This window comes from Dioscorea cayenensis, chromosome 6 (assembly GCF_009730915.1).
Source record: "Dioscorea cayenensis subsp. rotundata cultivar TDr96_F1 chromosome 6, TDr96_F1_v2_PseudoChromosome.rev07_lg8_w22 25.fasta, whole genome shotgun sequence".
In the NCBI taxonomy this organism is placed as follows: Eukaryota; Viridiplantae; Streptophyta; class Magnoliopsida; order Dioscoreales; family Dioscoreaceae; genus Dioscorea; species Dioscorea cayenensis.
The window spans coordinates 20,793,574-20,816,743 of NC_052476.1; the positions used below are offsets into that span (position 1 = coordinate 20,793,574).

The 23,170-nt window shown below is 39.0% G+C and overlaps 2 protein-coding genes across 2 annotated transcripts in view; both read right to left on the reverse strand.

Annotated features, from left to right (window-relative positions):
- Positions 1-10,424: 10,424 nt before the first annotated feature.
- On the reverse strand, positions 10,425-17,474 carry LOC120263896 (poly [ADP-ribose] polymerase 2-A). Its single transcript, XM_039271875.1, has 18 exons — positions 17,323-17,474; positions 16,368-16,650; positions 16,160-16,275; positions 15,256-15,337; positions 14,575-14,807; positions 14,331-14,457; positions 13,986-14,041; positions 13,324-13,397; positions 12,837-12,883; positions 12,671-12,720; positions 12,253-12,315; positions 11,881-11,961; positions 11,650-11,760; positions 11,462-11,537; positions 11,152-11,294; positions 10,999-11,072; positions 10,756-10,858; positions 10,425-10,678 (listed from the first exon to the last, which is right to left on the reverse strand). The coding sequence occupies exons 1-18, from the start codon at positions 17,407-17,409 to the stop codon at positions 10,586-10,588; spliced, it is 1,899 nt and encodes a 632-aa protein (XP_039127809.1). The 5' UTR covers positions 17,410-17,474; the 3' UTR covers positions 10,425-10,585.
- Positions 17,475-18,563: 1,089 nt separating this feature from the next.
- LOC120263257 (gamma-tubulin complex component 4) overlaps positions 18,564-23,170 on the reverse strand; it is a 5,919-nt gene continuing 1,312 nt past the window's right edge. Inside the window, exons 2-16 of the mRNA XM_039271123.1 lie at positions 22,852-23,166; positions 22,624-22,760; positions 22,435-22,533; positions 22,077-22,194; positions 21,620-21,889; positions 21,394-21,474; positions 21,222-21,305; positions 20,813-20,899; positions 20,651-20,706; positions 20,232-20,432; positions 19,862-20,084; positions 19,540-19,628; positions 19,146-19,299; positions 18,896-19,018; positions 18,564-18,823 (exon numbers count right to left, since the gene is read on the reverse strand). Coding sequence (XP_039127057.1) covers positions 18,758-18,823; positions 18,896-19,018; positions 19,146-19,299; positions 19,540-19,628; positions 19,862-20,084; positions 20,232-20,432; positions 20,651-20,706; positions 20,813-20,899; positions 21,222-21,305; positions 21,394-21,474; positions 21,620-21,889; positions 22,077-22,194; positions 22,435-22,533; positions 22,624-22,760; positions 22,852-23,166 — 2,103 coding nt within the window. The 3' untranslated portion in view covers positions 18,564-18,757. The remainder of the gene's footprint in view (positions 18,824-18,895; positions 19,019-19,145; positions 19,300-19,539; positions 19,629-19,861; positions 20,085-20,231; positions 20,433-20,650; positions 20,707-20,812; positions 20,900-21,221; positions 21,306-21,393; positions 21,475-21,619; positions 21,890-22,076; positions 22,195-22,434; positions 22,534-22,623; positions 22,761-22,851; positions 23,167-23,170) is intronic.

Below are 23,170 nucleotides of genomic sequence, written 5' to 3' on the forward strand. Positions count from 1 at the left end.
GAACATTTATAATTGAGTGACTAATAAAGGGTAAAGCTCACAAGCTCTAGAAGGCAATTTGGCGATATATTAATACAATTCATAGCATTTAATAAAACAAATACTTTAAAAGATGAAAAATTGCAAATAATAATCTACTAAATTTTTAAGGAAAATTGCATTCGTACCTAAGTAATTTTCAAAAACTTCCCAAAAACCACTCCTACTTTTACACTGCAGACTATGCTAGTTAGTGTTTAAGCTTCAGCACTACTTTCTAGATTAAGCTGAATGGGTCAGTAGTTTGTGAAATCCCATTTTTAGGCCACGAAAATAGTGGGAAAGGCAGCGAAATCACGTATTCGGCTATTTTTGAAGAACTTTACTGCTTGGTTTACGATGAAGCAGATCTGAGGGAGTTCACATTCGTCTTGTTATTCTCCGCATTCTCAAATGCAGAAATATATAAATCGGTTTCTCGAGCGAGAAAATAAATTGATTTCAGTCGGATTAGTCGAGTGCGGCCATCTTGAATGAGAATTTGTAGTCGATTTTATTGTCGAGCGGGAGGCGTATGCCGTTGTCGTCTTCTCGTTTATGGTTGTAAAGTTGTATTACCGGCGAGAAGAGCGAGTAATTACGATGAGTTCGTTTTAGATTTGTAAAAGTTACTTCTCGTTTATGGTTATCTCATTTGTATATTTTTAAATAATGTTTAACTATTTGCTATTATCCCGGTTTAAATATTTTTACTAATATGTTTAATAATTGTCGTATCGGGTTTAATACTTCCCAATCTCAGTTTAACATTATCTTTACATGTATAACTATTCGTAAGCGTGTAAATTCTCAAAAGTCTCTGCGTTAAAGCGGTGATCTTTTCGTTTGATGCTGAATTGTTGGCGTGTGGCGGCGTGGCGGTGGCGAGGTTATGGTATCCGTGCGTAAAATTAATGGCGGCATTAATTCTTATGCACGTAAATATAAACTCTCCGAACACCCGTTCGTTCTCAGTCGATCGATGTCGGCTGGCATGCGTTTAACTTTTTCTCGGATCTACGAAGAGTCGGACTGCTTGTGGACTTCAGCAGCTAAATAACCCGGGAAGAACCCTCGTGGACATGACCACTCCTCAGTCGTCCTCATCATCCTCCTCCTCATCCTCCTCCTCTTCCCTCCTCTTCCCAGTGGACAAGCAGCTCTATCCGAAAGGATGTTCGTGAGCCTTCTTCCTTATCTTGAGAATCGATTAAGCCGTGTCCTTGAACTAGATTAAACTATCTTTTTCACTCGCGGCAGAAGTCCTCTCATAATTGCACTGAATCGCGAGAGGATTCTCCAGTGATGGATGCGGGAAAAGCGATTAAGAAGCGTTTCGACTTGGGTATGAAAAGAAAGTTTTTCACGTATTGCGTGATTGCGGAGGATTCTAGAGGAGGAGATCAGTGGCACATCCTTTAAAACGAGGTTGACATTTACCAGCTGAGACTTTTTACTATTAGCGTTTAAGAAAATGGCGTCGGTGTCTGGTATTACGATTACGTGTTTAACTATCGGGATCGTCGTTTAAGTCCTACCATGACACGTTGATTAATAGTCGTTTTCATGAATGTGTGTTGTTTTAACCTTTTTTAATGTTATGCGTTTTGCGAGGTTCAAGTTGATGCGCTTGTTATCTGCCATGTGAGCGTTCGAATGTCTGAGGGCACTTGTTTTCGTTATCTGACGGTCAGTCGTGAGTGTCAAAGTCCAGAGCGGACGTTGTAAATGTTGTAAATGTTGTAAATCTTTGTAAATGTTGTAAATGTTGTAAATCTTTTATAAATAAAAGCGAAACGATCGTGTTTGTTGTGAACTTGAAATTTAAGCGGAGACCTAGTAAAAAGCAATGTGGGAAACAAAAAGCGTCGTTGTAAAGCAATAGAAAAAGTTAAAGCAATACTCGAGTTACTCTTTAAACAATGATGACGGTGTTTAAGAAAATACGTAAATATGTTTTAAAGCGGTGACCCGGGGAGGTGCCCATCTAGCAGCGCGATGTCGATTGAAAGCGTTCGATTTAAACGATAACATATTATTTTACATGATATAGACTTTTAGTTAAGCAGGTTAACCGTTATTTTTAAACACTATATGTATACAGTTTTAAACATAAAAAGCTGAGCGTTTACCACGAGAGACTCATGTTGAGTTGAGAACTTTCGTTCGAGCGATGACAACATGTCTTCCTCGCGACAATGGCATATATTTCCCTTTTTGCCCTTGGGATGGAGGGGAAAAATACTGCTGATCACATCACGTCTAATCTAACCTCATGCTCATTAGCTATGCACTTTTTTTGTTTTGCGATTCAAATGCTGTATTTGTTCTACATCTTCTACTTCTTCTTAAACGTCGTCTTCGTTTTGTTCTTCGTTTCATTAGGGTTTGTACGATTTGGTTTTCGTACGATATATTATGGAGAGTTTTTGTGGTATTGCTAGATTCAGCGAGGAGGGAAGAGTGCTAATGTTCGGCTCGGGACTTCTTAGGAATTGGTGTTAGGTCGAGATATGTGAGCGATGGGGTCTCGAAGTTTCTCTTGTCGAGTTAAGTTAAGTCACGCACGAGATGGATATAAAAGCGGTTTGCCGATGAAAAGCGATGTTGACTTCCAGTCGGATGTCGTCACGATCCGCTCCGTCTTGAATGTCTTTGTAGTTGATCTTGTCGTCGAGAGCGAGAAAAATGTGCCATTGCAGAATCCTAATGAAAAGCGAGGTTTACTCGTTGTAAGTTCCTTTTCTTTTAATTATTTCGGTTATGCGGGGTCGTTATTGTTTTAAATATATAAAAGTCACTTTGGTTAACGTATTGTCACTAGTCCTTTACGTTATTAGTTAATTGTTTAAGTATTTAATTTAACGTTTAACTATTGTCGTTATCGCTTAAACATTATATTCTCAGCTTAACATATTGATCTTTTCGTTTGGTGAAGTGTTGGCGGGAATTGATTGCGAGTGCTCAATTCATTCCCATGCGGTGACCACGGCGGTGTGGGATGTCTTACTTCCCTCGTCGAGATCGTTACTGAAGTGTTGTCGTTGGATATTAGTGACGTTTTGGCGAGTGTCGAACATTTTGAGGATGTACTTGAAATCATGCGATCAAAAGGAATTTTGACTTCGAAATTCATGAAAACGAAAAACATCGGTGTTGTGGAATCTTGTTGCTCGATGGTTGTCGTTAGTAGCGCTTCATCGTCAAAAAGAGTATAACAAAAATACTTTCGGAATCAAGACAATCGACCCGTCGCACTGCGGTGGTGGCGTAGGTTGGCGTCGCATCCGAGCGTCGAAAAATGGGTTAGCGCCGCGAGTGATTCGAGCTTCGAGGCCGAAATCCCTTGTCTGAGGCCGTGACGTTCGGAAGGACATGTTGCGGGAGCATGGTGTCCACGTACCACTACAAGCGAGCTTGGTTTGGGAAAAGAGCATGCCGGGTGGTCCTCGGCCAGCGGTGACATCTCGGTATATTTGTTGCTTTGGTATGTGGATAAGGTGGTGAGAAGCAAATCCCGGCGTTGCGATCGTGGAGAGAGGCGGTGATCGTTTTAAGCGTGCGTTCTTTTTCTTTCGGGCGTGTATTGTAGGGATTGAGAGGGCTTGCGGGGCATTCTTGTTTCTCGATGGTACCCGCCTCCTTGGAAAATATCGAGGTGCGCTCTTTGCGTCGCGGGGAAAGATGGTAACAATGGTTTTTCCACGTCGCCTTGGTATGAGTCGACAGCGAGACCCGATGCCAATTGGACTTGGTTCAGTATCTAAGTTGGGCGATGCCTTATCACGGGGTGGAGATTATCGTGAGATAATTACCTTCGTGTCGGACGGGTCGAGGGCCTTGTGTGTGATTGCGAGAGTCTTCCTTCTTACGCCACATGCGTCTTGTCTTCGACATTTGGAGGCCAATTTTATGAAAAGCGATGTCGGACTTGGGAAGGCGTTGAGGGAGAGTCTTTCGAGTACATATGCTTCGCGTGCGTGGGCATCCAGCTAGAGATTTCGATGATCTAGTGAATGAGCTAGCGAGCCAGTATCACCTTTGAAAGCTCATCAGCTGGTTGATTAATAAATCGGATATGGCACATTGGTCGAATTATCGTCGGAGGTGATCGTTGGGGTGAGATGTGATTCGAACGTCGCGTGAGTCGTTCGATGCTTGGATCAAGGAAGCTCGTCGATTTCTCGGTGACGAAAATGGTGGAAGCTCCGTAAGGTGCTGCGAGATGTTGATTTACACTTAACATTTAGTATTACCCTTTAAACATTCTCAATCTTTGTTTAATTACAGCTTTTTCAGACTTTAAATATTAATCATTTCGTTTATTTAATTACGATAATGTTTAAACATGTTGTGAATTATTTAACCATCAACTGTCTTTGTTTAACCTTATTTGCGAGTTGAGTTGATCGCATGTTATGTAGCCGTGAGCAAGCGACGAATGGGAGACCTACTTATGCCCGACGTACAGTTCGAAGTTAGAGATCATTGTTGAGACAGCAGAAATCTTCGTGTTGGTCGTTGTGTGCGATGATCGTTACGAAGTGATTGACAATCACGGCGACTCAGTGGATCTCGCCATCGAGAACTTGTTCGTATGCCGAGGTGGCAAGTTTATGGTATCCCTGCCAAACATGCTTGCGGCAATAATGCGAGCAGACACGCAGCGTACAGTCGATTTATGAGCGGGTACTTCAGCGTCGGCAATTACTAGTGGCGTACTGATGAAGCTATATTCCCATGCAGAAGCGATGGCGGTGCCTTGAGGGCGGAAATCGTGAGCCGTTTCGCGACCTTTGTGACTAGAAAAGCGACTCAGGCGGCCTAGGCGAAAAAGAAGGATCGAGTCATGGCGTTTGATGTCCAGTGAGTTACATTCACGTCCCATTTGCGCGAGGATCGGTCGCGATCGACGATCTTGCTGATGAAAGCTGTCGCACGACTAGGCATTGTTAATAAAGCCAAAGCGATGACGGAAACATTGTGTATTTATACGAATTGAATGTATTTACGGAGACATTGTTATTTTAAGCGGATCTGTCTGTAATTTGAAATATTTCAGCTGATGTTTAAGCGATATATGGTATATTTAAACAATGAAAGCGGAAATGTACACAACTTCAGCGTAAATTAAACAATGAAATGAGACGAATGAAATTTAACTCGCCTTACGATTGAAAACAAACAAAAATTTACATTGAGATATACAAGTCGATGTTCTTGAAAACAAAAACAATAATTGAATTGTGTATTGATGGGCAACTTTCCATATTTGGTTAAAGCAATAAGTGCGTTTCGTTTAAGCAGGAGAAAGTGTTATTTTAAGCGGAGTACGCAGTAATTTGAAATATTTAAAAGCGATGTTTAAAGCGATATATACTATATTTAAAGCAATGAAAGTGAAAATGTACACAATCACAGCGTAAATTAAACAATGAAATAAAAACCGAATGGAATTTAACCAGCTTTTACTGATTCAAAACAAACAAAATTTACATTAAGATATACAAGTCATGTTCTTGAACACGAAAACAAGATTGAATTTGTCAGATTTACGTTTGAAAACAAAATTGTGATCGGATACTCTGAAGACATGTTATTCAGCAATTTAACAGCTTGTGACGAATACCGTGTCATGAAGCGGTACATTCTGCTCCACTCCTTAAGTATCACGGGTAACATCGCAGTAATCGAGGTAAGGGCGATGCATGCTGCGGTGGCCGTAACTTCTACTCCCCAGATGGTGCTCGATAAACCGCATGAGCGTAGCAGTATGATCGGCGCTTCCTTGTTTTTAGCGTGGGGTTTTACGTATGCAAATGCTGCGGCGGGTGCTACCCGTCGCCAGAGCTACGCTTTAACTCCGTGCTCGACCTAAAGGTCAGAATAGATTCAGTGTCGAGATATGACAGAGTCGAGATTAGAATACGATTTAAATACCAAAGCAGATATTAATCGGACGTCAATTAAAGAACTTACCATGTCAGCCAGCGTCCTTATCGTACCGGGACATGAAGAATAATCACTGTATTCTTGTTTATCATTGTCGGGCAGCGACATGGAAGTGGCCATTCATGATTATCGGGAGGATGACAATTTGAACTTCATGCGAGGTTCTTGCGACATCCCGATCATAGCCATAATTGTGTCGTAGTGCGTCGTCACGCTTTGACATCAGCTATGTGCCAAGCGGTCGATGATGGAGGGGCGCTTCTTGTAAGGATATGGCTGCTTTCTTCGGCGACTTTTGTATGTCATGCGGCGTCCATCGCATCATCGGTGACCATCTCCTTCCCTCAGCGGCGTGTATAACTGTCGGCGTGTGGTCTTGGCAGCGATCGTTCTTCCATGCGGCGGTCTTGAGGGTTAAACGATATGAGGATGTTAGAGACCATATTGTAAATATTTAAATGATATTATCAATTGTTACATGATATTATATATAATTAAGCGGTAGCGAAAAACTTAAATGATAACATAATTGTATTAAACACTATTAGGTAATAGTTAAACACTATAAGAAACTCTTTAAACAATATCATAAAAAGCGTTACACTTACCCGTCCATAGAGCGGTTGAGGAAGATCCTCATCAACTCTGCTCGTATTTGTTAAAACGACTCGAGCCAACCCATTTCTTCTTCTTGGAATAAAAAGCTTTCAGAAGCCCGTCACGGTCGATTTTTGATTGGCCTTGATCATCTCTCTCGTTGCTCGGTCGGGGTCTTCATCGGCATCTTGCTTCGATCGCGGGGACGATGGCGGCGAGCATCAGCTGCCGAACACGTCCTTACATTGTTGTTCTTGTTGTGGGATTGTGTCAGCCGATCTTGAGGACGGCAGCCAGCGATGATCAGCCCAGCAGACACTTCCTTACGTGGTTCTTGTTGTGGTGGGATTGTGTCGCACTTGCGTTTGCGGTCTCGTTGTCGGCGACGCCACAGCGGATTCGAGCGATCTTCTCAGCCGTGGCCGCCAGCGCAATGCATCGTTTGGGAGACCACGCGCCTTAACATTGTTCTTGACCTTCGGGGATTGTGTCCATCTTTGATCTGCCGATCTCGTGACCAGTTCAGAGAGTCGAGCGATTTCATCGAGAAGAGAGTCGGCGACCTTCTCAACAGCGGCAGACCGCATCGTCTGATGTCCTCCAGCGTCGTAGCCCGTATGCGTCATCGACGGCGAGACTCGATACCGACATCGGTACTTGAGTGGTGTTGCTATTGTTCATCATCGGTAGGCGGTGGAGACGAGGCGATATTGTTCTCCTCTTTTTCGCTAGTCTCTTGAATGTGGCCGCCTTGGAATGACCTTCCCGATGATGTCGTCGTCGTCAAATCCAATTCCGGCGCCTCGTTAAAGTCCCGGGTAGCTTCGAGTTCTTTTCGAGGATAGGCGCGGTACGATTTGTGAAACGTCCTTCCGGGCGCCTCACGACGGCGACAGTCAGAAACTCGGTCATCAATATCTGGCGTACTGCGCAAGAGTTGCTGGTGACATCTTAGCCGCAATGTTACCGGGTGGAGTTTCTGCTGGCGGTCGGAGGGGCTCGCCGTAGTCGGGGGGCTATCGTTGTCGTGGTAGGGGGTTGTTGCAATCTGCAGGGTAGGGGAGGGCTTCTCGGCGTCGAGGAATCGTCTTGGCGTGGTGGGTGAAAGGAGGAGGAGAGCGGCGTCCAGCAGCGCCGCGATAGAAGTACCTCCTCACATCCCCGCGCCCGGCAGTGGTTCGGGAGCGATGGCATCCAGTCCAGTCGGTTGGCGCTAACAAATATTTCTTCTTGACAGTAATCAGGAACCATTTCAGGAAACTAACATATGTAAACCAAACAATTTCGGTGAGATCGTTCATTTTAAACTATAAAAACTATATATTTAAGCGTTATAGAATATAATTAAGCGGAGAACAAAATATTTAAACCAGGTATGAATAAGAGTTAAGCGGTAAATACTAAAGTTAAGCGCTAAATAAAAATGTTTAAACATTAAAGACTTATGTTAAACATTGTCATGATTTATTACCTCTTTTCCAGTCGACGATGACAAGCTCGTTTCTCACAGTCGCTTGCTTCCGGTAGTACTTTCAGCCGTATGCAGCATCCTTGGGATCTTGCCGAAAGCGGACTTTCTTCCCGTTCGGTCAGTACAGTAAAAACCGGAGCGTTAAGCGCGGCTGAAAGCAACCCCTTAATGTACCCTGTGTTGGTCTTCTTCCCGGCGCATCTATCTTGCAGCTCAGGGCGGCCACTTGTGGAATATCCTCCATAAGCACACTTGTGCGTCGCCTGCGCCCGTGCGTGTCGCCCGCACGTTTGGTAGATCATCGGCGTAATCAGCGATCCGATTCGGAGCGAGCATGATGTATTTGGGAAGAGGACTGTCCCATGAGAGTACACCATCGGAGTTTGACAAAATTATCTTCTTCTCCCTCTGTCGAGACAAGTTGCCCCGAGTGCTCTTGATGGAGTCTCTGTGTCTCTCGTGGGTCTTTGATAGATCTACAGACCTTGAGCAGCCCGACTCGGTTTTTCTTCTTACGAAGACCACGCTCGCATCGCAACGCCAGCCTCAGAGAACCCGAGGGCCACGTCTTGAGGTCAGAAACTCGAGCGAGGCTTTCCCGATCCCCAGAATTTATTGAGTGCGACCATCGCTACGCTTTGCAAAGAGAATCAAGAAGGGCCCTCTCTTGGTATATGGCTTCAGACTCGATGTGAGCAGCTATGACGGTGTCCTTCGAATAATCTCCCGGTGTCGAGTGGGTCATGTTAACTTTTCGATTCATTCAAGGTCTCCATGACCGGTGTCAAATAGCACGCCCATTAACTAGGTTGACCGCCGTAATCACAAGACTCTGACGATCGATTGACAAAAGTTTAAGCGGAAATATAAGGTTTTAAGCGGTAAACTCTCGGTTATTAAGCGAGAGATATAAAATGTTAAAGCGAGACCCATTTTGTTAAACTGAGGCGAGAATACTTAAGCGGAGACAACAAATGTTAAAGCTGTAACATCTCGTTTCTTAAAGCGTCGACCTCGTTTGTAAAAAGCTGCAACCATATCAAAGCGAAGCAGGGAAATGTACATTATAAATATTACACAAATCATATGATCGACTATTTCGATAGTGTATACATCTGAAAATGCAAAACAAAAACAAAACCCTAAATGAGAAATCTCCTGAGACTAACAAAACCCCGGTAGAAATCCCCTACTGAGACTTGATATCTTCCAAACAAAAGCGAGAGCACAAAAGCAAAACCGAAAAAAATCTTTCTTTTAGTAATAGAGCAGTTAACATAAAACCATACTCAATACCTTAGATTGCAATCTGATGAAATGCCAACTAGTTGCGCAGGGGACTTCTCCTCTGAGATCTCGGTGGAAAGGAAAAAGGCGATGAAATGGCGATTCATGGAGGCTTAGCAGGTAGAGACAACTTCGAGACGACTTGAAATGGAAAAGGCGAAGGCGTGAGTTGAGAAAAAGCAATTAAAGCGGCTCGATAAATTCGTCTCTCGGGGTTGCCCTACGAAAACCCCACTTCCTCAAATCACGAGATAGGCTGCAGCGACTCCCTCATGCAAGGGCATTTTCAGTCCCAAAAATTTGAAACTCACTCCAGATTCACATCCAGTTCTGAGGTTTGGGGTTTGAAAAACATAGACTTTAAAAGGAGGGGTTTTTGGGGATTCGAAAACTAACAGGGGTGTTTTTGTGATTTACAAAGCTTAAAGGGTTTTTGGCATTTCCACAATTTTTATTTGCCTAAATAATCTAGTGCTTATTTAAACTTATATATATATATATATATATTGACAAATGTGACAAATACCAAGGGACATGCATGTACGTGGTACTCGATCGAGGCGTTATATGGGTTTATAAAAAGTTACGCCACATATATAACAGGAAGATTTTCAAAAACCAAACTAAGCTTAATAAATCGCATCGCTGAACTACTATCGTAAGCTAATAAATTCTCTATTGTGCGGTTAGAGATACAACACCTCTCACAGAAAACCCATTGAACCTAACCAAAACCTATTTTAAAAGCAGTACCATAAATAATATCTGAATTTGAGAATAATGATGAACCATACTACTACAGTATGTCAGCGCACCAAAACCATGCACCTTGGCCATTATAGTCTTGTGAAAATTCCGCTAGACTACCAACGGCTTATTAAACTTATACTCTAATCAGCACCACTAAACTCATAACATATTAATAATTATTGATTAAAAAAGTTAATCAAAATTAGTTTGCTTTATTTAACAAATACAACCAATTTGAGTAGACGATAACACAATACTAATAATTATCTGACAATTCAAATGTAAGGCTGTAAGCAAAGTTTTCTAACATTTTGATTTACAGTAAACAACAACAACAGCATCAGAAAAGTGCAGAAACTTCAAATTTCATTAAAGAGATAAGTTTTGAGAGTTTTACAATGAGTAAACACATGTGATGTTACAGATAAACTATGTGATGCTGCAGTAATGATCACATGAACTAAAACTCTTCCAATTCTTTCAAAACTTCAGAACAATCATCGAAATCAATTATCTCTTGAAGTTGAAATTTACATGAACTACGTAACGCATCCGTATTTGATCGACATCATAGACAATGTATTCATTGTACAACAAACCACCCTGCAAATGTAGAACGATAATAAGCTAGCTCTTGCTGATGCTCTTTACTGTAAGTACAAAAACAAGATGTTTGGTACCTGGTGGTCAGTTTGCTTCTTTGGTTTCCCGAGAGGAACGATCACATCTTCAAGTGAATAAGATTCCGACATGTTTGGTGCTGTAGTGCCGACTCCTTTTGTACTGCAAAGTAAAAAACATGTTGAGGGAAATCCATCATAGGTTAGAGAATTTTGTATGAGTTAATGTAGTAACACTCATGCTGAGACCAAATATTGAAAATTTCAGATCATGAAGAATATAGCTTGAAGTTTGAAAGAAACCTTAGTTTTCCTGGTGGTAACTGATTAGCATTATAGTCAGCGACAAGTAGCTCAGACATTTCCCCTAATGCAACCTGCCAGTTTGGTATTATAATCACTTGTGATCAAATACCAAGTAAATAAAAAATGCTGATTTTTTGAGTTAGAAGCAACCTCACATAAAAGCAGAACACCGGATGAAGATGAATTTGATGCACAGCAGTAATTTGCACTCTTAGAGAACATATCAGCAAAATAAACTCCCTTTCCAAACATATAGCCTGTGACAGGCGCTTCTGGTGGAGCAATCCTCAATCCTGTTAGTTTTATGGCACAATCAATAAATGATAAGATATTCTCACATAACTTTGAGAAAATTCAGAGTTGGATCACATGAAGTAAATATTCAGAAAAAGGCATAAGTAAAAATTAGATGCATGCTCACACTAATGCAAATTCAGAAGCAAGAAGGAACAAGGATAACCTTGTGAAAGAATTCCAGTCCAATTTGTGAGTCTAGAACCATGCCAGAGCAGCATCCGATTTTTTGTATTTGAAAACTGCAGTCACAAAAAACATTGACTCATATGACATGTTACTGAAGGAAATAAGTGTTGGAACTAGAACCTATGGGAGAATAAGGTAATGAAGTGCCTGGGTTTTCATCTTCACCTTACTGAATCGTTCGACTTCACCATGCCTAGAAACTTTAAATATTTGCTGGATATCAACCTTATAATTTGAGTGTGTTTTGGCATGCGTATTCAGCATATACTTCCTTATCTGATGCGGGAAATCATGTCAGTAAATTGAAAGTCTTAACAAGTACATGATTCATAAATCATGCATTTAAACTCAAGGCTTGGATATATTTCTAACTAAAAAAGCTACAAATCAAATTACCATTAAAAATTCCTCAGAATCAGCTTCAACTGGATTTAGATCACAGTGGAGTTGCTGATAACGATAATACAAAGGATCCTCCTACAAAATTGAAAAAATATGGTTTAGCAATAGAGGCAAAGCACAAAAATTTTCAAACTGATATGCTGCACCACTAGATAGCAAATCAATGGTAAAATGTATGATGCATCAAGCAAAGATAAGGTATTGTGAAATCAGAAATTCTTTGGCTTCTCATAAGGGAAAGCACAAGCATAAGCCTTTTTATTCATACTAATCTGATTTGTATTGTCATCAAAGCCTTATCAATAAGGTAGGGAGTAAATCTGAAGAACCTGGAAACAAATAAATAAATTCCAAGAAGAAACTTACTTGCGTCCTACAGTCATCCTGCAAAAGCTTGGTTGCAACTTCAATCTCACCAAGTGCTGCAACCTTCAAAAAGATAATAAAAATGAAGGCTATCTCAGCACATGCAAAATATGTAACGGAACATTAGGTTCCAGACTACATACACACAGATTGTGAACTTGTGAGTGAAAAACTGCAAGTTAAACAGGACAAATAAACTTGCAACTGTGATACAAAACTTGAAAGTGGACGAAACATCCCAGAGCAGAAAATATACAGTCATGTGTAGGATATAAACAGTAGTTGCCATTAACCGTTTTACAAGTGATTGGATGAATAGCAAAAATTATTGCTAATTATTATCCAGACACAGAAAGCAATTCTAAGTATCAAGTATAACCAAAGGAAAAAAAAGCTTTTCATGATCAGAAGAAATTACCATTTCAAGCTTGCCTTTTAACTTGGAAGGGGTGTCAATAACAAATTCTCCTGCAGTATTGGATTTCATATGATCAGTTACACCATACAGCATCATGGTGCAAAGGTAAAAATAAAAAAAAATAAACAACTAATATCATAAAGCTCAAGCTCTGGCAGGGACATACGCATCTTTTTAAATCCAAAGTCATGCGGAATGACGGTGTAGAACTCTCTGCCAAGAAAAGTGGTCAGTTGCCATTTGAGGCAAGAATAGAGCACTCACGAATAACAACTCAATTGTAACAATGAGAAAACAGTATGAGTAGCACCACATGAGAAAGTACTATGAAGACTAACCAGAATCCAAACTAGTAGGACACTTCTATGCCATATTTTCCCAAGCTATATATGCCTTGTTTCATTAATGCGGGTGCAAACATGCCACATAAAAAGATGAATGGCATAAGCCTTAATTAGGAGACCTTAAAAATCCATGATGATGTTAATATGCTATAGAAGGAACCTGGTATTATGTATCAACGTTGTTCCAGTAGCAACCAATGTTATCATGCAGTGTATTTTTGAGACCTCACCAACACTGTTAATAGAGTAAAAGGAAGAAAGCTATCTAATTAATGAAGAGGCAGTAGTCCTTCAAGAAATAATACATACCCACTCAGTTCTTCAAGTTCATTTCGGTTAGATTGTCCCATCACCTCTGAGATTCTCCTTAATACATCATAACCCTGTGAGTTAAATCTTAGTGAGCAACACATCATCAGATAGAGAACAAAAAGAAAACTGTGCACTGTGGAGATCAGTGGTAGAATCAAGTTAGTAACTCAGTATAATTAAACATTACTTTGTTACTCAGGTTATCGTTTATCAATACCGCATGTGTTGCACTAGATGCATGTGGTACTTGTAGTATAGCACCCTCAACATTTTAGTTATGACATGAGACTTATATAAATACATTTAATTTCATAATCATTATTGTTTTAGTAGTCAAGGCATTTGTTTTTTCTCAGGTTACTTCACCTTGTACACACATATCAAACAGATGTCATGCAAGTTGCAATTGAATCAACCAATGCTTCACATTCTATAATTTTTAGTCCCCAGATTATAAGATTTGTGAGAAATATTTAATAATGTGATAATTTGGGCTAAAGTTATAGATAATTATCCTTTTCTTCCATCACTAAATTCCCCCAAAATATATGTTCATCTACTTTTACGCCACAAAATTGCAGGATCATGTGATTTTTTCGAGAAAGGAAACATAATTTTTATTGGAAATTAAAAGGCATAATAAAGCATATAAGGCTCACCTTCAAAATTGTAGATTTGCTTAGCTTACCAAGCGGCAATTTTTCAGCATTGTATCCTAGAAGTAGGAGAAGAAAATTAGCCAAAAAGAAGAGGAAATGCAGATTAAAAGGAGGAAAGCAATCTCGAAGGGATGGTTTATAAACAAATTGAAATGTGTGCCTACCATTTTATATTCATCACTAAAAAGTTCATGCCCAATATAAATTATAGACCAAGTTCAATGGCAAGTAGATGAGATTTACTATTGATAGTGGTTAATTATTTATGCAACACCAACCATATCTCACAGCAAATTCAGCACAACTAGAGAGTACAAAAGGAATACTGACATAAGGAATACTGACCTATCTCCAACATTTGCTGCTTCATCATGCTAATATTGCAAATAAGGGATATGAACTTTGCAATACATTGGTCAAGTTTTGTCTCTTGAAGTTGACTACCAACAGATGAATCAGCACATTCAGAAACCTTATTATATGAAATACAATGTGTGGTCAATAAAAAGATAAGACATAATAATATAGTCAATTGAGTAAAATCACAATCAATCATAATCATATAAAATAAAAACAATGAATAACATACTGTTGCTTTGTCAGTTTCACTGTAGTCCATTTCCAACCAAGTGTAGCACTTTGGTTTACAAATAAAGGCCTTCCGACCAGACCAATGATTCTTTGTCTTGTCAAAGAACTTCGTTTGAAATTCATTAATCGCCGCCTCAACCCTGTCATAAGGGCCAAGTAACTTGTCTTGACCTTTAATTCCAACTCTGCCCCATCTATTGTAAACCATGAATTTGCCACCGTCATCGGATTCTGCAGTTAATATTGTGTAAGGAAAGATTTAGCAATGCAAACACAAAATCTATAAATTCATTTCATTAGCTAGAAAAGCATAAAGAAATGCATAATTTGCTCTGGAGTTTAGAAGTCAATAGTGCTCAATGCAGCAAAACTGTAAATCTTAAGAGATAAAGGAAGAACAGAAATGTCATGTGGGTCTAATAGATAAGCTTGATATGCAGGAGGTTCCATATATAACCACCCAAGAAGGACAGCATTTCTGAAGATAAGGATCATAGAATATAGGAGAAAGCAAATGGAAGCTCTCTATCACTAGCCATGAATTAAATATGGGGTTGGGAGAAAACCCCTCACAAACCACCCCACAAACCACCAGGGGCCTATCAGTCTGATGCATTTTCCACATAATAAATAATCTGAAGAAAATATATTAAATAAGCAAAATGAAAGAAGAACATACCAAGAACTTGAATTACATAGAACTTGTTATTATTATCTCCGACATTTGTTTGATTAAGAATGGCATCATAGATTTCCTCCCCCTGCAAAAAATAGAGAATGCTACTCTTTGTTAAGCAGGTGTACAAGAACACTTATAAAATATCACAGCAGAATAAACATCCAATTGAATACCATATGCCAATTAAATATTTAACTATTTCCACCACTGCATCAAATCAAATAAAAGTTCATCTCAACTATTTGCTAAGGTTAGTATCTTTTTATTTTACCCCAAATTTATTAGAGAAAAGTTGCTCTCAACAAAAACAAATTAATAAAACTCTTGCAACAAACAATTTTGTGTTCTAGAATGAATTATGATCACATTATTGTTGTCCTGCCATTGAAGTTTCTCTAACAATGTCTTGTATTTTCCTTCTTGTTAAGATGCAAATCAAACATATTATTTGAGCTAATTCAGCCCAATAGCTTACGCTAATAGGATGAGAGATCAAGATTTATATGTTTAAATCACATTGCTAAAACAACCAATTAACCAAGCTCTAGGGCAATGTTATATGCAAACCAAACATATTATCTCGGCACGATTTAACCTAAAAGCTTAAGTAATAGGATGAGAGACCTAAGCTCATATGTTCAAATCATAGTTTATCAAATTAACTGAAGTGGGATGCTTTCAACCACCAATGTAGATTAGTAGCAATCATTTGTTGTCAGTCAGGTCAGTATCATTTTAAAGTAAAATGTAGAATATCTTCCTCGAAAAGGGCAAGTTAGAGAGGATATAAAATAAATTTGAATCAATCACTTATCGAAGCAAAAGTATTTCTTGTCTCAGATGGAGAAAAATCACTTTCAGTGGTCCTGCTACTTTGTGCTAAAGCAAATAAGTTGATATATACATGTTGCAACACATGAAAGCTCGACTTGATATTATCTGGGAGCCACTGATCAAGCACGGCCCCCCCTTTCTTTGTTGCAGTGACCATTTTCTCCTTACTCTCTTCCACCTCTTTAGCTGACAAACATAGGCAAAAAAAAAACAAAACTTCATCAAAAACTGATTCAGCATCTATGTACAACGAACACCATTAATAGTTTTTCATGTACCTTCAACTGCATCTCCAGAATCCTTAAGCAAATCAGTAGAAAGCCTATCAATGAGTTCCCTCTTCAATCCATTTGTCTGGAGGCCCCGACTGGCAGCTAACTCACGAAGTTCTCTCACACCCATCTCTTGAAGCCTCTCAATGGCATCACCAGGCTCAGGATCATCTTTAGACGAGTCTCTCCGTCTTTTCCTACCACCACCAGTGGCATTGCTAGTGTTATCATCTTTCAATGATTCCTTCTCTTCTTCTTCCTTCTGTATGGCTTCCTCAAGTCTCTTGACCTGTGATCAAAGAAACATGCCCCCATCTTATGCTCACCAAAGAAGCTCATGAAATTCAAGTAGAATTTGAAGATGGACTTCTATGTTAGCCATTCAACAAAACAAAGTGTGCTATGCAATGAGATATCACAAGATAACGAATGAAAAGGTGTCTAAAGATTGAGATAGATGCAACTAAAATTTGATCTTATAGGGCAAGAGAGAGCTGAAATTCGATTAGAAACAGAACAAAAAAAAAATAATATTTTTTTGATGAAAGGGACAGACACCACAGAGTGAGGAATTAGGAGAAAAGGAGGAAATGGTGCTTTCTTAAGCCTCACAACAGCTCGTGCGAGCGACGATATATAACTCAAAAATTTGATCTTAGAGATATAGAGAGAGCTGAACTTTGATTTAAAACAGAGAACAAGCTGAAAATTTTCCATTAGAGAGAGACACAGAGAGAAGTAACAGGGCCAAGAATTGGGAGAGAACGAGGAAATAGCACTTTACTAAGCCTCACAAAAGCGCACCAACGAGGATATACAGCTGAAACTTGATCATAGAGACAGAAATTCCTCAACTTTGACTTCAAAGAGACAAGCAATGTTTGTTCCATCAAAAGCGATCCATCAATCAAGCGCCCAAGAGCGAACGAGAGAAAGAGAGAAAGAGATAAAGACAGCTTACCAGAACGGGCTTGGTACCGGCGGAGTCAAGTCCACGCTGAGCAAGCTGAGCTCGCAGCTCTTCTACTCGAAGCTTCGCAGAAGCCATAGCATCCGAGAGAGTGATCGAGCGAGAGAGAGAGAGAGAGAGAGAGGGTTGAATCTTGAGAAGAAGAAGAAGAAGAGGTTATTTATAGAGAGGAGGAGGAGAAGGAGGAGAAGGAGACGAAGTGGAAGCTTAGAAGAGAAGAAGGAGCATGGCGAACATTGGTGGGAAATGGGGACCATGCCTTTTGGAACTCCATTAAACTTTTTTTAAAATAAAATAAAATAAAATAAAATAAATTTTATTTTAATTGTTTTTAAGTCAAATGATACGTAAGAGATATTTTTAATTAATTATAATTACTTTCTTTTTCTTTTTTATCGTTTTCATCATGATATGCTGCATAATTTATTTTTTTACATAATTAAAAATAAAAATAAAATTCAGTGAAATTATTATTATTATTATTTTTTACAAAAACAACAAACGTCGTAACAAATACAAACATATATAAAAAAAATACAGAACACATTATTTTTCTTATAAAGAACCCCCTTACTAATCTATTCTAACAAAAAAGAATCACATGTTCTATGATGTGATTTCTGAAATTACATAGGCTTAGTTTGACGATCTATTAACGATAAATAAAAATAAAAAGTAAAGTCATTACATTTCGACAAAAGACCCATTATATTTCAATAGCTTTGCATCTGCTATCCCAATCATAATTTCCCTACTCTATAAAGATTGGCGGTTGTGGATGAGAAGGGATTCGAACTTCCAACACCTTGGTTTGTAGCCATGCGCTCTAATCCTCTGAACTACATATACCACCCTATCTTTCACTAGATCTATTTTTGAGAGTACCCTTAAAAAAAACCCTTGTGCACTGAGTTACAGGTGGTTTGTCAAGTTTAAAATTGTTTTAAGAAAAAAAACTTGTAACTAGACTTTAGATTTATTAATACTAATTTTCTAATTAAAGATCTTAACTTATATTCAATTAAATATATTTATTTAAATAATTAAAACATTATTTAAAAAAATAAGGGGTTTCATATGCAACTTCTACGGGTGAATCTATAAAAACCATAGTTTGGAAGGGTCTAAATGCAATTACAGTGGCTACCTCAACATAAAAACAAGACATCAAAAGCTAGAAATTGATCATCTGATCAAAAAAGAAAAATTATATATGATGAAACACATACACATTCAGAAGCAATACAAAGTTTTGATTAATTATAAAATCTCCACAATGTTCCTGAAAACAATTACACACTGTAAAGAAAAGCTCAGATACACTCGAGGATCTCTTCGGCAATCGACTTCTCTGGTACATCGAAAACCTGTATATAGGAAGTATACATGATAAAGAATGCCGGTTGAATCGTTTATATACTCGACATTATTGCTGAACAATAGGTGGCGTAGGGCGTGGTCGGACGAAATTCAGCACACCTCTTGCCGTAGCCTGTTGCCGGAGAAAAGCCAAATTAGAATTACATCTCGAAAACTAGACTCAGCTCTTAGCATATGAGCTTACCTCGAAGAAGGAATTAAAATTCAAGCGCATGAGGAATTGTCGCAGAAATGGTGCTCGCTGACTTCCTGCGAGCCGGCTACTCCGGAGAATTGTGTACAGAGAATTTGATTTCTTGCCAAATTCCTGGATCACCAGTTGAAAGTGATGAAATGATAGGCAAAACAAGGAAGGTGGAACTCGAGGTCGATCGGTTACTGGCTTCCTCACTAGCAAAAGCTTAATCAGAGGGAAAGAAATTTGCAGATGATACCTCGGTAATGTGCTCCAGTTCAGACATGTCTGGATTGGTTTCATAGCGTTCGATGTTCCAGCAAAACTGCAGGCAAAGTTTCATTATGCTGTCTAATATTCTTGATACAGAGCCAATATCCAGGAAGGATTGCGAAATCAAAGCTGACAAATAACTGCAAATAAAGACAAGTATGTCAGTAACAAAATAAAAATGTTTCCATATTGTTGACACCGGAAGATGTTACGGGAAGGGTATAACAAATGATTGTATGATATGCTCTAACAAAAAATCACTTTCAAAACTATGACAGAGCAATATAGCTGTAAAATTTCATGTTTCATCCACAATGAAATATTTATGCACAGGAATTCAAACACAGGTTGCAGTGAGAAATAGCAAATCAATTACATACTCTTGGTGAAATCCAACAAGTTCAGTGAAATCGTGTGAATCTTGAACACGAGCTTGCAAGGAATTCCATTGAGACTCAATGACATCAACCTACAAAAGTAATAATAAGTCAGCATAGGTAAACTTTGTAAGCAGAAAACAAGATACTTGTACCAAACCAAAGTGAAATGTGCGAATCTAGACCACAAAGATTTGCTATTTAGTCATAACTTACATAGAAGGATACTTTAACAGTTGATCATGTTCCATAAATGTTATGTTTCTCGTAAGTAACATAAAAGAACCAAGGGAAATATGGCAACAATTTATCTTAAGGGAATGACCTGGATATAAAATTGCAGATTTCTGATCAAGAAAATCATATGTTCCCTAACTCGCCACATCGGGTTATACCGCCTCCGTAGGATAGATATGGAGCTGCTTTTCCTATCTTTGCGATAGTTAGCAAAGTCAACATGTTCTTGATGCATAACAGAAGCCCATGATTTCTCCAATTCCATCTGTGTACGCTTAAGCCTTATTAAATACTGAAAAACTTTGCGGTACCTGAAACAATCCACTGCTTTCTTATATTAGATGAACAGAGACAACAACTAAATTAAAAGAAATTTATGAACCACAGAGTTGATGAGTTTGGTTACACAATGTTTTGCAATTCAGAAATCAACAAAAAACTTCATTTATGGAACTCACTTGGATAGGACCTCTTGAGTGAAAAACAGCTGCAAGGGCCAATCAACAGAATATTCAAGAGCCATTCCATCCCAACCATCGACTGAAAGTTCTGATGAGGCAGATCCTTGTGATGGAACACCGGGAACACCATCAGTGCTAAGCTTCATCTTTGATAAACCCACTTGAGCAGCACCCACACTGATACCAAATGAGGGCATTCTGCGGAAAACCGAGAAAATAAATATCATGATGCATGCATATTAGAAGCTCCCAAAAGAGAGGAACCCATGCATGAGATTCAAATTCAGGCTATCTCCATTGGAGAGGCATCTGCTATGGCTGGATTTACTGACTATGATGATCATTACCAAACAATTTTAAATGATTTGAACTCAGATCAATAATATGGGGACAAATAGTAGACAAAAGGCACCAACCTAAGTGAGACTCTTGAAAAGTATTTGTCTTCATCACCTATAGTCTTTAATGAAGCCTGCATTAAGTAATGGAAATAGTTCATACCCAAGCCTAATGTACCAACCAGAGGATGCAATTTCATTGATGTAACGAGTTTCGATGAAAAAAAATCTGAATCTTACAAGCTGAAATGGGACCATGAGATCTGCTTCAGCAGTGGATTGGCGAGGTGGTAGACGCATCAATTGCCGGCTCTCCTCAAGAAAGCACTGAAAGTTACACAAGCAACCGAGTGAGATAAGTTACATGGTAGGATCTCATATAGAATATTCTAGAAAATCAAACATCCACAAACTGCTGTATTTGGGTAGGAGAATGACACATATGGCTCTTGAGACTGACAATACTGCCAATGGCAAGAAAGAAACCTCAAAGCTACTAATACTAATCACCAAATGAAGGGTATAATCACACTCTTCAATGTATCTCACATCATATGCAAGCATACTATTTCAGTATGATGGCAATGGTAATTTGGTGATGGTTCTGAAGGACTATAAAAAGTTTGAGGAGAACCAAAAGAAAGCCCACCTGAAAGAAATCCCCTTTTGCTAAAAGGAAATAGTCTTTAAGGGCCTTTAAATGGCCATTCAAATCTGCACGTATGACAACAAGCTGTAACAAAAGAGAGTATGACTCAGCAAGAATTAAAAGAAAGAGTAACAAGAGTATCAAAATTTTGCAAGTGTGACAGTGGCACAACCTGCCAGAGATGATTTGCTGCAATAATGCGGATAGAACTAACAGCAGATTCAAAAAACCTTTTGTGAAACTCAGGTGATTCCTTCAAGAAAAGAAACACAGCTGAAAATTCACAATATTTGTAGACAAGGAATTCATAAAAATTGCAAGCAAAGAAAGAATAGATATTTATGTCAGCAATAGGACTGAGCATGTATACAAACAGAAAAAATACAAATCCAATAAACCTTTAGCTGTCGAAGCATTGCATAAATCTTATCAGACTCAGATTGGGGAAGTAGTTCTTCAAACAAATCAATGCCCTTAAAGAGCTCCTTTTGGGGTGCACCACCTCCTAAAGAACCTTGCAGCTTAGAATATCCTCTCAAAACTGGGTGGTGAACAAATGTTTGTTGTAGTTTGAGACTAGAACTTGGATTCCGAAGAACCCTAACTGCCTTGCCAGAAAAAAGAACCGACTCGGCAACAGGCATACGAATATATTCCGGTAACATATCCTGCATATCAGAATAAAGCTGATTAGCTTAGCAGGTTAGGTCTTAATAATAATGGAAGAAATAAAATAAAAAATGCAACAACAAAAATGGTAATGAAATCCAATGGTTTAATTTTAGCACTTAAAATTATATCTCTAGCAAGACAATTATAATTTTCCTTTCTACGAAGTGAAATACTACAGTTTACCAGAAAAATATGGAATCCTGAATGCCAATCAGTTAGAGACACATCTTCAAATGATTTCTGCTTCAGCTTGTGATCTGGATCAGGTTGAGTTGATTCACTTTCTACATATCTATCTTGCCTGTGGGATTATACAAGGTCAGAGTGATGTGAAGGTTATGCCACAATTTTGGCAAAAGTCAAAAATAAGATTTTGACCAATAAATCTGTATCCTATGAGATATATGATCAAGGCCACCTATTCCTCAAGAATAAGATACAAAATGCAATAAAATTAGGATAAGGAGTTACTTGATTATTGAAGTTTTCAAGTGCAAATTGCCCTTTTCCCAACAAAACTACAAATTCAGAAACATAATACCTTCTAATGAAAAATTCTCCATGTTGATCTTGAAGAATTCCGTAAACCATCCAAGAAGCAAGTTGGTTGTACAAGACTTGGTGCCCATGCCATAATAGCCTACTCATTTGCAAATACCAATAAAAAAAATAACAATTTAGCATTTAATGCTAATGTTCTAGAACTGCATTCATATAACTCTCCAATTACCTCTGGATACATGCTTGCAATTCCGGGACACCACAATGACATCTTTTATGCAAAAGATTGAGAAGCTGTCCACCTCTAACGTTTTCACGTTCTATTTCCACAATGAGCTCATAGAGAGGAGGCAAAAGCACTTCAAACTAAGAGCATTAACATCCCAATAAGCAAAAAATCAATCCTTTTCCTAACAAGATGCAAAATTTATGCAACTAAGCAGCAAAAGAGGACAACCTTGTTAAGCCCTTTGGTGACAGTAGCCAAAATGGGCATCGGATCAGCAAGCAAGTTCTGCTCCACCTGCAAAACCGCAGACCTATAAACCGATAAAATCTCAACAATTCCATTCGCGATAGCCCTCCGATAAACACTCCCAGCACCGGCTTTCTCCTTCAGCGAAGCATCATCGTTCCCAGAGGAGTAAACGGAGCTGAGATCACGGGATTTCGAAGCAAATCGATCGAGCTCGCGGTAGTAGAAGCCCAAAGAGATGAGGCCTTGGATTAGGGCCTGATCAGAGGGGTCGATGAAGGAGAGATCGGGGGCGAGCTTG

Coding starts and splice junctions, on each gene's coding strand:
- LOC120263896 (XM_039271875.1), bottom strand. CDS start 17,409: ATGGCTTCTGCGAAGCTTCGAGTAGAAGAGCTGCGAGCTCAGCTTGCT. Junction 14,042..14,330: donor GCAGCAAATGTTGGAGATAG/GTCAGTATTCCT, acceptor TCCTACTTCTAG/GATACAATGCTGAAAAATTG. Junction 11,073..11,151: donor GTGTTCTGCTTTTATGTGAG/GTTGCTTCTAAC, acceptor CCAAACTGGCAG/GTTGCATTAGGGGAAATGTC.